Source organism: Lygodium microphyllum, chromosome 29 (assembly GCF_053477565.2).
Source record: "Lygodium microphyllum isolate KBCC chromosome 29, Lygodium_microphyllum_v1.1.10, whole genome shotgun sequence".
Classification (NCBI taxonomy): domain Eukaryota; kingdom Viridiplantae; phylum Streptophyta; class Polypodiopsida; order Schizaeales; family Lygodiaceae; genus Lygodium; species Lygodium microphyllum.
In genome coordinates this window covers 63,268,244-63,283,187 of record NC_141163.1, presented here as the reverse complement: position 1 = coordinate 63,283,187, position 14,944 = coordinate 63,268,244, and the positions used below count along the sequence as shown (strand labels likewise).

The window sequence follows — 14,944 nt, the reverse complement described above, 5'->3', positions numbered from 1 at the left end:
TCAGGCCCGTTCGGTTTTTTATGACCTGGTCCGCAATTAGGTTCTGCAGGACATGCAAGCTACTATGGAGTCAGATATTTGTGAGACAGAGGTTATGGACGTTTTGTTACACTTGCCCAAGGATAAAAGTCCGGGTTGGGATGGTCTCACCAATGAGTTCTTTGAGGCTTTTGCTACCCAATTGGCGAAACCATTGCAGGCTTTGTTTCAGCAAGTGTGGGAAACGGGGATCATGCCTTCCTCATGGAAAGAAGGACTTATTAAACTGCTTCCAAAGGTTCCTTCGCCATCTACGTTGAAACAGTGGCGCCCAATTTCTTTGATGGGTTCTATGTACAAAATCTTTTCCAAAGTAATGGCGAATCGGCTACATAAGCATCTTCCTGCCATTGTGCACCCTCTCCAGTATGGTTTCATTAAGGGCCGAAATGTTCTGCACAATGTATTGAATGCACAACTGGCAATTGATTATGCACGGCATTCTAATCAGGAGGTCGTACTGATTCAACTGGACCTAGAATAGGCTTTTGACTATCTGGACTGGTCTTTCGTTGCTGAACTTATGTCTGCTATGGGCTTTGGTGCTCGGATGTCTTGTCTAATCTACACCATCAGCACTGCGGCGTGTTCGCGAGTCATGCTGAATGGAGGTGTTACTGAGCCATTTGTCCTTGCCCGCTCTGTTAGACAGGGGTGCCTTTTGAGCCCTCTCTTCTTTGCCCTTGCGACGGATCCAGTTCTTTCGATGTTATCTCATATGGCAGCCTCTACTCAGTTGGCCGGATTGTCGCTTCCTACAGGACAGCACTTCATTAGCCAATCCCTGGCTGATGATAGCTTTATGATTTTGCGTGCGGACAAGGATAACCTTCAAAAAGCATTGGATGTTTGGGATCTCTTTGGTCAGGCGTCCAGCCTTCGCATCAATGCACTCAAATCAGCTATTCTCAGCTGCACGGAGTCGGACTTGCAGACCTTGGACTGGCAGGGTCTGGTTGTTCCTCGCGGTTCCATTGTCAGGCATCTTGAGTACCCTTTGGGTGTTGATGTTCCCCCAAAGCAGCTTCTGCAGTGGATTTCTCAGAAACTGGTGGCTAAGTTTCTGTATTGGAAGTCTCAGGCCCTGGCCCTTCCATGTCCGCCTCAAAGTAGCCTAGACAATTATGTTGCCAATGCTCACATATTTCTTGCCATTGCTGCCCTGGACTCCTACGACTCTGAATGCTCTTACTCGGTCTATTCGTTTCATGCTATGGAAGAAGGACTCATTGCATGCAGGTATTTCCCGGATTTCTTGGTCGCATGCGTGCACCTGCAAACGCATGGGTGGAGGAGCTATTTTAAATGCCCAAACTCACATGCTGGCGCTCCGTTGGTCTCTTTTCCGCGCCATGTGCTCGGATCCTCATCTGTGGGTTGTTATAGCCCGTTATTTCCTTGAGGACCATGGGCTTCTGTATGGCAATGCCCAAATCCGGAGTTCTTGGTGGCACATTCTTAACGTTGATTCGCGGTTCTCCAGTTCTTCTTCATCCTTGCTTACTCATTTGGTATGCTCTTGGAAACTGGTTCTCCAGAAGGCTCAGTGGCATCCAACGGAGGATCGCTTAGCTACTAACTCTTTTCAATTGGAATTGCTGGCAGTCTCGCGTTTACTTTCATGGGAAGGTAAACACGAGCTTAGACCACAATTCAACCGGATGGCACGTTTGGGCTTGTCTTCAGTCGCGGATGCCACCCTTGCCAGTCGCAATGTGCTAATATCGTTTCGTACAGCTAGGAGGCTTTTCAGGATCCCATGTGGATATAGGCATTTATGGGAATAGCTTTTGACGGTGCTCCAAAGCAGACAACCCTTTCCTGCCCTTGCTTCGGATCATCCCTTGCAGGATTGGGACTTAGAAGGCCGGCTGAATTTAAGCAAAGCTTCTGCTAACCAAGTGTATCATCTTCTGATTAAAGATCATCAATGGCTAGTTACTAAAGCGAATGCTGTATGGGGATCGCGTAAATCCTGGTCATGGTGGAGGGCTGGTTGAACAAGACACCCTTCAAATATAAGGTCTTTCTTTGGAGAGTGATGATTGGTGGTTTTCCGCTTGCTTCAGCTCTTTCCAAGCGACGAATCTCCAATGGCAACTGTTTCTTTTGCACCACTACTGTGGAATCCGCCCGGCACCGATTTATTTCTTGCCCCATTGCTAAGAAAGTCTGGTTATTTTTGTCGATTGTTTGGCGAGGGGTGGTTGGTTTCACCCTACGCCCCTTTGACTGGGTTTTTGGGCAGCCCAAATACTCCACTATGGCACAGCCACATATGAAGCTCATGTATCACTTTCTTCGATATTGGGGCTGTTGGCATAATTGGACCATTCGGAATGCTTTTCTTTTTGATTCCGCCTATAATGTTCAGCGGCATATTGCTAGGCTTAAGGGCCTCTTGTATTGGCAGTTAGATCTTCTCCAGCATTCTGACTTGCTCTCTAGGGAGGACTTACGTCCCTGGCATATGGCAATTTCCTCTGCGTCTTTGCCATGACTTTGTAACTTGTAGTACTTGGAACCTCTTCACATGATGGCTTAGATTGTCATCATGTATCTTGTAATCAAGTAATCTTGTATTTTTTTTCGTAATTAATACAATTACCTTTTATGAAAAAAAAAAGAGAGAGAGAGAGAAAGAGAGATTGCTCGGCTTAAAGGTCTCTTGCATTGGCAGATAGATCTCATTGGGCACTCGGACTTGCTCCCTCGGGAGGACTTGCTTCCCTGGCATATGGCAATTTCCTCTGCGTCTTTGCCATGACTTGTGTAACTTTTTCGTGGCCTAGTACTGGGATTTTACACACGTTGGCTTAGGGCCCTTGTGTATCTTGTAATCATGTAAACTTGTACCCTTTTTTTCGTAATTAATACAATTACCTTTTACGAAAAAAAAAGAGAGAGAGAGAGAGATTACAAAAAAAAAAAAAGAGTGTGTGTATTGAGGTTCTACTTTACTTGCAGTAATTTGCTATCCGAATTGCCAAATGAGCTGGCAGAATTCCGCACATTGCGGTCATTACGGATGGGAAAGAATAAATTTCAAGGGCTTCCTGTTGTTGTTCTGCGTTTTGCTAAGCTACAGGTTAGTATGCATGGGGTCATAGGATACGCACCTTTTTCTTTTGCTAGAGTTAAGGATGAAATGCATGCATATACATTCTAGATTCACTATGAACAGAGGTGTGTTGTGTCTTTAAACAGGTCTTGGACTTTTCAGAAAATGACATGAGAGAGATGGAATTAGGAATAAGATATCTGGTGTCTCTGAGGGAGCTTAATTTTTCCAAGAACCAGTTGATGACACTTCCTACATTTTGGGGGCATCTCAATTTACTGGTTTACTTAAATCTTGGTAAGGCACAGATCTAATGAAGTAAGAATCTTTTCGTCTCTGCCCATCTTGTACATCAAGGTTTAAAGATGTTTGAATGCTCTTGTTGGGTATATATTTTGGTATGGAAGTCCTATACAGGGCTACTTTGCACTTTGTATGTTGCCTTGGGATACTTTGTCCTGGGGGATTTATTACTAGAATTTTTCCTCCTTTGAAAAAAAAAAAGAACATTCTTGTTGAATTGTGAATTACTTATTGCAGCAAAAAATAGGATGATGGAGTTGCCGGAGTCCTTGGGACTTTTGAGAAGCCTGCAGCGCTTGGATGTGAGCGAAAATCTTCTCACATCTCTTCCTAAGACATTGCAAGATCTGCAAGAACTTATTACTTTGGATGTTCATGGTAACCATCTCACAGAAGTACCACCATCTTTGGGGCTGTTGAGAAATCTCATGGAGTTTGAATGTAGTGGAAACCCCTTGTCAGATCCAACAAGTTCGTTTTATCTCCAGGTCTTTTTTAATCTTTTCTTGGACAAAACTGCTGTGCCTAGAGGGAAAGTCATATAATGTTTTTCTGCACTTTTATGTATGAAAGCCCTGAGGCAAAACATCCATTTTCACTACTATAGGTGTATGTTATGAGCAGATGAACCCTTTCTTTTAAGTTGGTAATTTTCATGTCTAGGGCTTTTTTTCTTTGTTTTGTGAATGTCTAATAGGTATGTGTTTTGAATGCAGGGTTTTGAGAGATTTATGGATTACCTCCGAAATTTACATGAGCTCCAGCTACTAGAAGATTTGATATGCCAGAAGCCAGAGAGTGTCAGTGTAGGTAATATCATTTTCACTGGGCGTGGGGCACAAGCTGCATGCATGCCTTCTATTTTGTGGATAGCATTAATTTAAGCACCAGATGAAGGAATAGTCCTAATCCGAATATAGAGACAGAGTATTTGGCATTCACATGTGATGCTTTATTATGAGATTTATGGGGTCAATCATATTGGCTTGCTTCCAACATCTTCTCACATTTTCTGTGTTTTCCAATCTTGGTATTGATTCTATATCCCTCCAAGGCATACCAAGGACATTTCAATCAAAACACCAGAGTTCCATCCTCACAGATCACACTGACTGTTAATATTGTGTAGATAGACTTCTCTGGTTTCTTGGCTGTTTCTGCATAGTTAAGTAAGAAACTACATTTGATTAGTAATTATACATACAGATGCTTCAGTGAGAAAGGAACAGAAACTTCAAAAATCTTGCTCAATTTTTACTTCTGACTGCTCTGCAGTAGGGATTAACCGTCGAAAATGTTGTGGGTGGGGTTTTGGGAGGCGGGGGAGCCACAAAATTACTAGTTCTGTTAAAACAATAGCTGATGCCAAAGAAGAACTAGCTTTTTGGTTTAGGAACATGCCCAAGTGTTCTGCTGTTTACTCATACATCAGACAAGGAGTCCCAATAATCAAGTTCAGAGAAGTCTTACAAAAAGATTCTGAAGGCAGTAATAATATGATTAACCTCATTAGTACAACAATACTTTCAAACATGATGTCCTTGCATCTTACACAAGTGTTGGGTATCTCACACGCCTTACTTACGCCTACGCTCATATGGGAGTGTGCGGGTGATCACTAGGACACTGGGGCACTTTTTACTCTCGGTAGGAGAGGTTTTTTCCCCCAGATTATGTGTACTATTTTGTATGTGCTTGTGGTGCACACTTACGGGCACTTACTGTGTTCGGGTGTGAACAGCCCCTTATAACCCTAAGGTATAAGGGTTATCATTTGTACTTTCAGCTGACACTCTATTCAGTACTATTGCATTGGGTATCGTGCTCAACTCTGTCTCTCACTCTCACACTGTCTACTGCACTTCAGCTGCACCTCGATCCTCTCCCATCTGACAACAAGTGTATTGCAAAATGGAAATTTGCAAGTGTTCCACATGTTTTTTTCTATACAAGACCTTTGCAATATAGATGCCAAGGAGAGAGGTGTTGATGCGAAAGGTGTTCAAAGAACTTGTAGGGTGAAATTGGCAGAAATGTGTGGCAAGCTATACTTCAAGTTCTTGCTTTGAATCTTAATTTAGAGAGAATAAGGAAAGAAAGAAAAGAGATATGCAAACGTCTGCAAAAGGCCAAACTGGCTAGGAGATCTGAACAAAAATTGCATTTGAAAGTGAGATATGATCTCGTCATATAGTACAGAACGAACTCAAACCAGCTCACATTAAAGAAGTATTGTGAGATTGTGGAAATTATGACATCTAAAAGGACAATGAGCTTCTCATTTTTATAGACTACTCTTTGAGGCCAACGCTTTTAGTATGTTCAACCATTGAGTGAACAAGATTTGGGTCAAAAGTGATATGGTCTTTGACAAAAGGGGCAAATATAAGCTCTACTGCAGTTACTCGATCAAGTCCCTTTCTTGTGCTTTAAATAATTATAAATAAGTACTGTAAGGGGTGCCAACCTTTGGGACCTATTGTATGTCATCTTTTGTGTAACAACATTTTAGCTCTCCATTTTAGTGAATAGTTTGTTTATTTGGTGATTTATTTGATGTGTGCAAGTTAGTACATGTTCACTGCCCTTCAGATTCTTTCTGTAAGATGGTTTCATGGTTGTGTTGCTAGGACATCACCATGTTCTCTAAGGAGGTGAGCTTGTGGTTGTCTCAAGGTGAGCACACTGTACACATTTTTTCAAATGCCGTAGTTAGTGAAAAATAGAGGATTTTCAGAAAACTCAGCAAGATATTACAAAGGGAACAAGATGCAAGTGCTGAGGATCTATTGTCATCAATAGAGAGGCACACATTGCATAGTGCAAGTCCTTGGAAGATCATTGTGATGTGGGAAAGGGGCACACAAATGCAATTACAACTAAAGAGGTAAAGTTCCCCATCGTTACACAGAAAGTTCAGGTGCTTCACCATTAGATGTGAAGTGGATGGAAGAGGCTGACTTAGCAGATTCATCTCAGTTGGTAGATTTACCTTGATGCATTTCCATTAGAGCAAACCTTGGTCATGCCTCAATTAGGTCCAATATAGCACAAATTTGGAGCATTGCTTGATACTCTAAGTAGGGGGTAGCACTTCTGATCCTTTAATGTAGATAGGCTCAGATACCCGGTGGTTGCTTATTGCCCTTTGTGTTCATCTGAACTACTGTTTGCTAACAATATATATCTTTTGCTTGGAGCAACCCTCCTGTGCGGAGCAAGGAAGCTGCCCTCTTACTTGAGCAGACAGCCATCATGAAAGTTGACGAAATGGACAAAGTACTGATGTGAGGAGGAGAGATGCTTTTCTCAAGATGTGGGATTTTAGCACTTATTTTTCTTTTCTAGATCCACATGGTCTGGCATTATAAACCTCCTGTCTGGCTATTTGTTCAAGCTTTGTAATAGACTTTTATGATTAATGTGGTAGGTACTTATGTTTCTTCAATAATGTTTGGTTGTATGCTAGCACAACAACCACCATTTTTGAGAATTGTGCATTTGCAGTAAATGTTTATCTCATCAGTGTTTCTTGGTTACTTGGTTACATGTATTTGCTATTTGGTATGTCTTTGGATTCTACATGCATGCACTTGGGGTCGATTGCTATTTTTCAGAGGATGGTGTCTCACTACCATGGTTTGAGCATACTGGACCTTGCATAGGTAGTGCTGACTTGGGGCAGGGCCCAAAGGACCAGTCAGGAGCTGAGAGTTCAGGGTCAGGTTAAAAGAAACTTGGTACGTGTGAAATTTCCATAAAACCATTGACAGTTACTAGGTCAACAGGGTGTTTCTGTTTTGGCATTGTGTGGATGATTACAGTCAATAGTAGGCCATTGTAGGTCTGGAAAGAGCTTCGGGGCTGGCTGTTTCAGCCATTTCTAGGCAGCTGCAGGTCATGGCAGGACCTCCGGATACTCCCTTCCCATTTTCTAGCTTCTTCTGTTGTTGGTTGGATGCTTGAACTCCGGGGGACAGCAATATAAGCTGCTGTTTTTGTTCTTTTTCTGAGGACACATCGTGCCAGCACAATGGGCTGAGATTCTCATTCTTTCTCTGAGATCTCAAGCTTCATGCACATCATGGACACTATCATTGCAGAAAAAGTGTGTTTCACACAAATGAGTTTGGTAGAACTTCACTGTTTATGGAAGGAAGAATGTGGGATTGTATGGAACTGTAGTAGGCAGGCTCATTTGGAAGTTTGCTCCACAAATTTGAGCTTACTGTGGGTTATATTTTCTAGGGTTTGGTAGGATGACGCGTACAGTTGCACATCCTTTGTTTCTTCTTTTTTTTTCAAAGCAAATAAATAATTCTATTAATAAGACTCCTGGCAAAATGCAAAGTACAAAGCAGCCTTGTAAGGGACTTCCATATCAAAAAATATGTAATAGGGGAAAGTCTATTACAAGTCTTGAATGAATAAAAGTATAACTCTATTAGCAATGGTGACCGTGTTCATTAGACCCTCGCATAGTCTTAAGGAAGATAATAGTTATTGGCAAGAGTGACAGGGTCATTGAACGCTTAAATAGTACTAGGGCTGATAGGAGCCTATAAGCAAGGGTGACAGAGTTGCATCTATTATGTGCATCCTTTGATGTCATTGAATAGCTTGGAAAGTAGCAATAGCTGCAGTGGTTGCCGAGTTTATAGTGTGGCAATATATAGTCTGGTTCTGAGGGATAGTCAATTGTTGTATTTTGATTGGAAAATGCATGGAGAAGTTATAGAAAGGGCATAGAAGTACCTAATGGGATGCATTTCACAAGTACCAAATCAAATTTCCTTTGATTTTGGGTGAGAATTGAATGCTGCTATGCTCTGACAACAATGCAGCTTTGAAGTGCAGGTATGATTTTACTCATTTTGATAGTGAATTGGGTGTGCAAAAGTTAGGGCAAAGCACTAGGTTTGATGCATGAATATGATTAAGGTCTCATGCAGCAAATCAAATGATTTTGGAACTGAGATTTACATGTGCTACACAATGTTTTTAGTGTGCATATTAGTTGGGACTAAGTTTGCACCTCCAATGTCACTTTTGTAGGTCAATTGGATCAAGAACAACATGTGTTTATATGCGTTACACTTCAATATTGGAGTGTGAATGTACAAATTTGTTGCGCATTTAGTCAAAGCTGTTGAGAGGAACTGAGGAGACTATGCTAGAGACAAGTGTGGCTTGATTCACAAGCAAGACATATGGGAATGATTGGCATTTAGAGAGTGCTTGTTTGTGGTAGTAGTTCACTTGTAATTTCTGTAAACTTTGAATAATGATATAGAAATACTGTAAAAGGTACCAACCTTTGAGGCCCATTTTGTGTTGTGTATTATGCAAGGTCATTCTAGCTCTCATTCAATGGATCTATGGTTTATTTACTGATTTATTTCATATGCAAGTTAGTTATGTTCACTACCCTTCAGATTATTTCTATAATCCGGTTGCAAACGGATATACTGTATGCAACACCTCTAAAGATTTTATATCTTTCATACCCTAATATATCTAAGCTTTACACTACATTCACTTGTTTCTTGCCCCTGCTAAAAGTTTTATTTCATCTAAAAGTAGGTCAAAGGCCTTCTTGCGGACTTAGGATTGGGGCATCTTTCATATGGCCCCTCATATGGTGTGGCACTACAGTCCACTTGAGTGGTTTCTAGGTAGTGCTTATCCGATTGGTTTTCCATTCAACCATTGTATTTGTGGTGTACTTAGACACTTTGTGATGTACTTAGATACTTTGTGATGTACTCCTATACTCTCTATAGAGTTCCTTGTACTTTGTATATTTACCTCAGGGGTGTAAAGAAATGCCCTAACACAGAAACATAAACGGAAACCGTACGACAAAGCACAGACTGATAAAAGAACACAACTAGGGTTCGGGTAAGTTAGAGACAATGAACACAGTAAATAAATGAAGTGATATAACTATTGAATAATACGATGCTCATGCAACAAACACACTATGCAGTGAATGAATATTGAACCTCGAACTCATGTATCTCAAGGATCAGGGCAGGGGTAATGAGCTGGAGAGTGTGTCGTACTCCGAACGGATCCCGAATCACAGCAAGGCAGCTTCCGAATGTCGAACACCAGAAAACGTAGCAGTGAGAAGCTGGATTTGATGCAAACAGTAGTGAGGAGAGAGAAAGAATTAAAATGTAGGCAGCAGGTGAGAGAAAGACTAAAAACGCAGGCACGACAACTTGCAGGAGAGAGAAAGACTAAAAACGTAGAGAGCAGGTGAGAGAAAGACTAAAAACGTAGGCAAGACAGCTTGCAGGAGAGAGAAATACTAAAAACGCAGGCAGCAGGAGTATGATGACATGCAAGCTGTACGGCAGTAGGCCTGCATAGAAACAACAGTTGCCTGACTGGAATCAACTCCAAACTGTGTGAAGAGGACTGGAAATTAGGCGCCAGCTGATGGAGACATCAATGGATAGCTTAGATGTCCTCCGCGAACGGGGTGTGGGCAGCAAGCTGAAACACGTGAAATTTGCAAAAACGAGATTAGAGAAGAGTGGGGGGCTCGCTGCCTATTTATAGAAAATTAGGGCTCTAGATCTCTTCTCCCACTTAACTCGATCCACTCCCCATTTTAGGGTTTTGGCTAAAATAAGCCTAAATTAAGCATGTTTTGGGGTTGTTTAAGTGGCTAAGTGCATTTATTAGCATAGTACTCCCTCTTAGGCCCAAAATAGGGCTAGAAAGGTAGGCTAGCCTAAATTTTAATTTACCCCAAGATGTCCCACCTCAAAGCAGCCAAGGCGTCGGACAAAGGGTGCACGTCAGCTGCCCAGTGGCTTACCAAGACTATAGAGGCGATGGCTATTTTACCAAGGGAGCCCAAGTGATCACTCTAGAGAGGCTAGGGCATCAGACCAAGGGTGCGTGGCGGTTGCTCAAGGGCCTACCAAGTCCTACAAAGGCGGATGGAAACAACAATGGACTGGTTTGTTTTGTTTTGTTTTTTTTTTTTGGTGGTTTTTTGAAAAGTGTTTTGAAAATACATAAGTAATATAGGGGCAGCGGCTCATTAAGTAACAGATAGGAAAAGATAAAGAGAGTTTTAAACCCAAGTCGTTCACAAAACTAGCAAGCCAATCCCTCACACTGTGACTAGGAAAAGTGCCTAAGGATGGTAAAAGTGTGTGTGTGTGCCAATCATGTGGTGAATATGGGGAGAGGCAAAAAAGATGATGGTGGGCTTAGCAAGACAAGCAAAGCAAGCAAGCAAGCAAGGGTAGGGAATCTGTCTTTAGGAGAATTGCCATGTGTTATGCTATGAAGATGGTGGATCCTAGAGTTGACCACTCCAAAAGACCGAAGAGGGATAAATGCGCACAGATGCATGTTTACATGAATAGAATGCCAATGCATGGGGTGATGCAAAGGGAGATGCAAGATGTCATGCTCATGCAATGTGCTATGCAATGGTGCCACTTGGATAGTGCCCTCGTAGGGAAATTGTTCACTTGTCCAAGTGCCCTTTTACAATCAGGTCATCCTGATAGTGCGGATGAAGTTAGAAATGTCCATAATACAATGCAAATGAATAAATGAACGTAATATCTAAAAACCGTATGCATCATCACTGTCAGATCAAGAGTAGAAGCCGCCCCCTCTAAAACTGCAAGGGACAGCAAGAGGGAAGCACCCTCTCCCTGTCAAGCTAAATAAGTAGGGGAGGGTGTACCCAAGCCGATCCTGGGTAGCAGGTACTAAAGAATCGGCCGGTTGACCACTTTGGTCAAAATGTCTGCAAAATTATCTAATGAAGGCACAAACTCTAGGCGATTAGTGCCTAGCTTAACCTGCTCTTGGGAAAAGTGAAAGTGGACTCCCACATGTCGCGTCTGTGGTGTGATGATTGGATTGCCGGCAAGGGCAATGGCACTTTGGTTGTTGCAGTAGACAACTGTGGGAGAGACACAAGGAAAATGAAGTGCCGCCAGTACTTCCTTGTAAGATGTTGGTGATATTCAAGAAGATACTCTTTACTCTATTCATGGCAGTCTAAATCTTGAAGAGGATAGATTCTTTTATGTAAACACAAGAAGAGGTGTGTATGGAAAAAACTCAATTTGTTTTTCAAATTTTTGTTTCTCAAAGTCAGAATGAAGTTGGTGTATCATCACTTCAACCATTCTCTACTTTTCAATTTCCTAAAAGTAAATTTCCTTTCACTTCCATTTCATCTACACCACAACTTCCAATCCCACCCATCCTACCTTTTTGTTCTACTATACCTACATCTACATTTACACCACCATTCACCATTCACTTGTCCAACCACATATCACACTAGGGCAAACTTCAAACCTAGGTACATCCTATTTCTTTAGGTTCTCTACTTTTGTACATCCAAGTGATGGAGATGCACCAGTGATGGGGGTTTATTCCCCCAACCCAACCATCCATGGGGACCTGTATGTACAAGTATCCCACCCATGCGTCTCAAGGCCCACTCTATTCTCCCATCTCCTAGGTGGCCACACAGTTTGCCAATATGACAATACCAAATGGGCCATCCTACACCTTTTTGGCATGTGGAGTCTGGATCCTCTACTATTCAATCATCTCCTTTAGTGCACAGATCTAGAGTCACCATGCTAGGCAGTTCAATGCCTCATGTAGCAACTAGTTACCCACCTTTCTATCCTATGTCACCCACCTATCCTCCTACTTAAGCCATCCATCCATCCACATCAGCCAAGTATGCAATTACAGGTAAGGCTCCCTTTAACGGGTCTAACTTTACCACTTGGTCTAATTTGATGCAACATGTCTTGGATTCCCAAGGCTTGTGGGAACTTGCTTAGGGATAGGAACCCTAGCCTAAACCCCATTGGTTCTCATATGAGGTAGTTTGCTCTTGGAAGAGCACAAATGCCATAGCCATAGTCGAGTTGATGTAGGGTCTTATGCCAAAATTTCATTCTCAACTCCAACACTTTGGCCTTGCATTTGGGCATTGGGCACATCTAGCCGACTGCTATGCGGCTTGTGATCATACCCGACAAATCAACCTTGATAATGAGCTCCAAGAATTCAAAGTCATTGAGAGCGACGATTTGACTATCAAGTTGGTTGAGTACTAGCAATCACTCGCTGAATTTGCCACCATTGGGTTATCCAAGTCAGTTGATGATCAAGTCACTTTGTTCATGAATAAATTTCCACAAAAATATTTCAATTTCATTCAACGAGTCTTCTCACAACCCAAGTTACCCACCTTCTATGAATTTGAGTGTTAGCTAAGGCATTACGCTTGGCTATTCAATTGATTTCATAAGAAAACTCAATATTTAGAGGGGGTCTTGACTTCCTAGAAGGTGAAACAATGTGGTGGAAAGTATACAAAGACTCAGTCGGATAGTGAGGAGTAAAATAAGTCCCCTTTGGGATTGAAACTGGGTTGGCAAAATGTCCACAGAAAGAATAGGTAGTATAAGCATTGCTAGAAGGCCAGCCATTTTGATGAGGAGTGTTGCTCAAAGGCCTAAGGCAGCTTGCCCAACTTTAGATTCTCTTCCCACCTAGGAACTCAAGCACATTCAATGAGGGATCTTAGCCGCAACTCCCTAGCCGAGAGGGGGTCATCGTCCACCCCAATACAGTAGATCCATTGCTCACTGGGCGGTAGGACCATCTAACCCCCACTTCATCAGAGGGGTCATCCGATTGGTCTGTCTTGGTAGTGGGACCATCTCCAAATCCAACCATTGCACTCACAAGCACTTTTCATTGAAGTAATGTGGAGAAGGCTATAAATAAATACTTGAACAAAGAAGATAAGCTAAAAGTGGGCTATAGTAACACAATGAAAATGGTAGAAGTCAAAGGTGAAGAGTAACTCAGACATAATGAAGAATACAATGAATCTTGAATCTCGATGTCTCAGCTGGATCAGGGCAAAGATGAGTTGGAAGAGGACCCCGTCACAGCTCTGAGGGTGGGTTGTACCTCGAACGGATCCTTAAGGCTGAAACACAGCTCTGAGGGCGTGTTGTACCTTGAACGGATCCTTAAGGCTGAAACACAGCAAGCAGCCTCTGTACGTGATCAATTGCTGTAAATGCAGACTGTGAAGTGTAGACAGGTGGAAAATAGACACAGTAGACAGCAAGGTGGCCTGGAGAATGATGAAACCATAGGCGGGCTATATTGGATTTGATGGCTGTCAGCAAAACGCAGTAGCAGCAGCAGGATGGGCAAAAGCTCCAGAGCCCAGATGATGTCATCAGCTGCAAGGTGGCTTGCACAAATTGAAAACATAGATCTTGAGACTTGATGTAAGCAAGTTGAAGTTTGTGAATTTTATGGTCTTATGTGGTAATTTTGCTCCTAACATGCCTTTTGTAGGTTGGCACTAACCCTTATAGGACCTACCGGTAGATTTGAGCAGAGACTTGGATCGTTTGGCACTCCTTACCTTGGTTGCCCTTCCTTCATGGGGTTTTACATGTTGGACCAGCAAGGAGTCTTTTTATTCCAAGGTTGAGTTCTTGCCTTTCTTAAGGCGCCCTTGGAGGCCATTTGTTTCACAAGTTTTCAGCTGGACATGCAGTTCACTCTTCTCCCTTGGATGCGTCTTCTTTCCCCCATTGCATCATGGGGAGAGTGGGGGTATTGACTTCTCCTTCCATTATCCAATGGTTAGAGGGGGTGGTCTTCTACTCTTGGTGTCTATAGGAGTTTGATTACTTTAGAGATATTATTTTTGTACTTTGTACCATTATTTGTATCATTAGGACGTCTAGGATTGTAAAAGGGGGATTGCGCAAGTGAATAATTCTCTTGCAAGGGCACTAGTGGCATTGTTGAATAGCATTTTAAATCAACATGACATTTTGCATTGCCCTTGGCATTTGCCCATGCATTGGCATTCTGTTCTTGTAAACTTGCATGTGTGCCAATCTATCCCTTTTTAGTTAGAGAGTGGCCACTCTGGATCCACTGTATTCATGACAACTCCCATGGAACTCTCCTAGGATAGTCTCGTTCTTTCTTTACCACATGCCCCCCATACCTTTCCTTTGTCAACTCATGGGTGGTCGGGGTAGTTTGTCCGTTTTGTGACGTGTGGGGTCTAACCATCCCTTTTATTCTCCCCTATGGACACAAATTACCCAAAAAAAGGGAAAAAAAGAGTGATAAGTCAATTGTGGTTTCATTCACCTTTGCAAGTCTTGGTAGGTCAATGGGGAGTTGACCAACACCCTTTCTCCGATGCGTTGGTCTCTTTTGGGTGATCCCTTAGGCTCCCTTGGTAAGATAACCATTACCTTTGTAGTCTTTGTAGGTCATTGGGTAGCGATGAGCACCCTTTGCGTGATGCCCTAGCTGCTTTGGAATGGGTACCTTGGGATGAAAGAAAAATTGAGTATGAGCTATCTTAATTATTCTTTCCTCGCTCTATCTTGGGCTTGAGAGGGGGTTTGAGCCAAAAATGCATTCTAGACTTAATGAGCTCTTAAATTACAGCCCCCAAACTCAAAATTACCAAACTTTTAT

The 14,944-nt window shown here is 42.4% G+C and overlaps 1 protein-coding gene across 5 annotated transcripts in view; it reads left to right on the top strand.

The window, feature by feature from the left end:
* The window catches only part of LOC148010708 (dynein regulatory complex subunit 7-like), a 358,764-nt gene that overhangs the window by 100,301 nt on the left and 243,519 nt on the right, over positions 1 to 14,944 (top strand). For all 5 annotated transcript variants that reach the window (XM_087671014.1, XM_087671012.1, XM_087671015.1 and 2 more), the window contains 4 exons: positions 3,007 to 3,127; positions 3,247 to 3,397; positions 3,641 to 3,891; positions 4,120 to 4,213. In XM_087671014.1, coding sequence (XP_087527140.1) covers positions 3,007 to 3,127; positions 3,247 to 3,397; positions 3,641 to 3,891; positions 4,120 to 4,213 — 617 coding nt within the window. The remainder of the gene's footprint in view (positions 1 to 3,006; positions 3,128 to 3,246; positions 3,398 to 3,640; positions 3,892 to 4,119; positions 4,214 to 14,944) is intronic.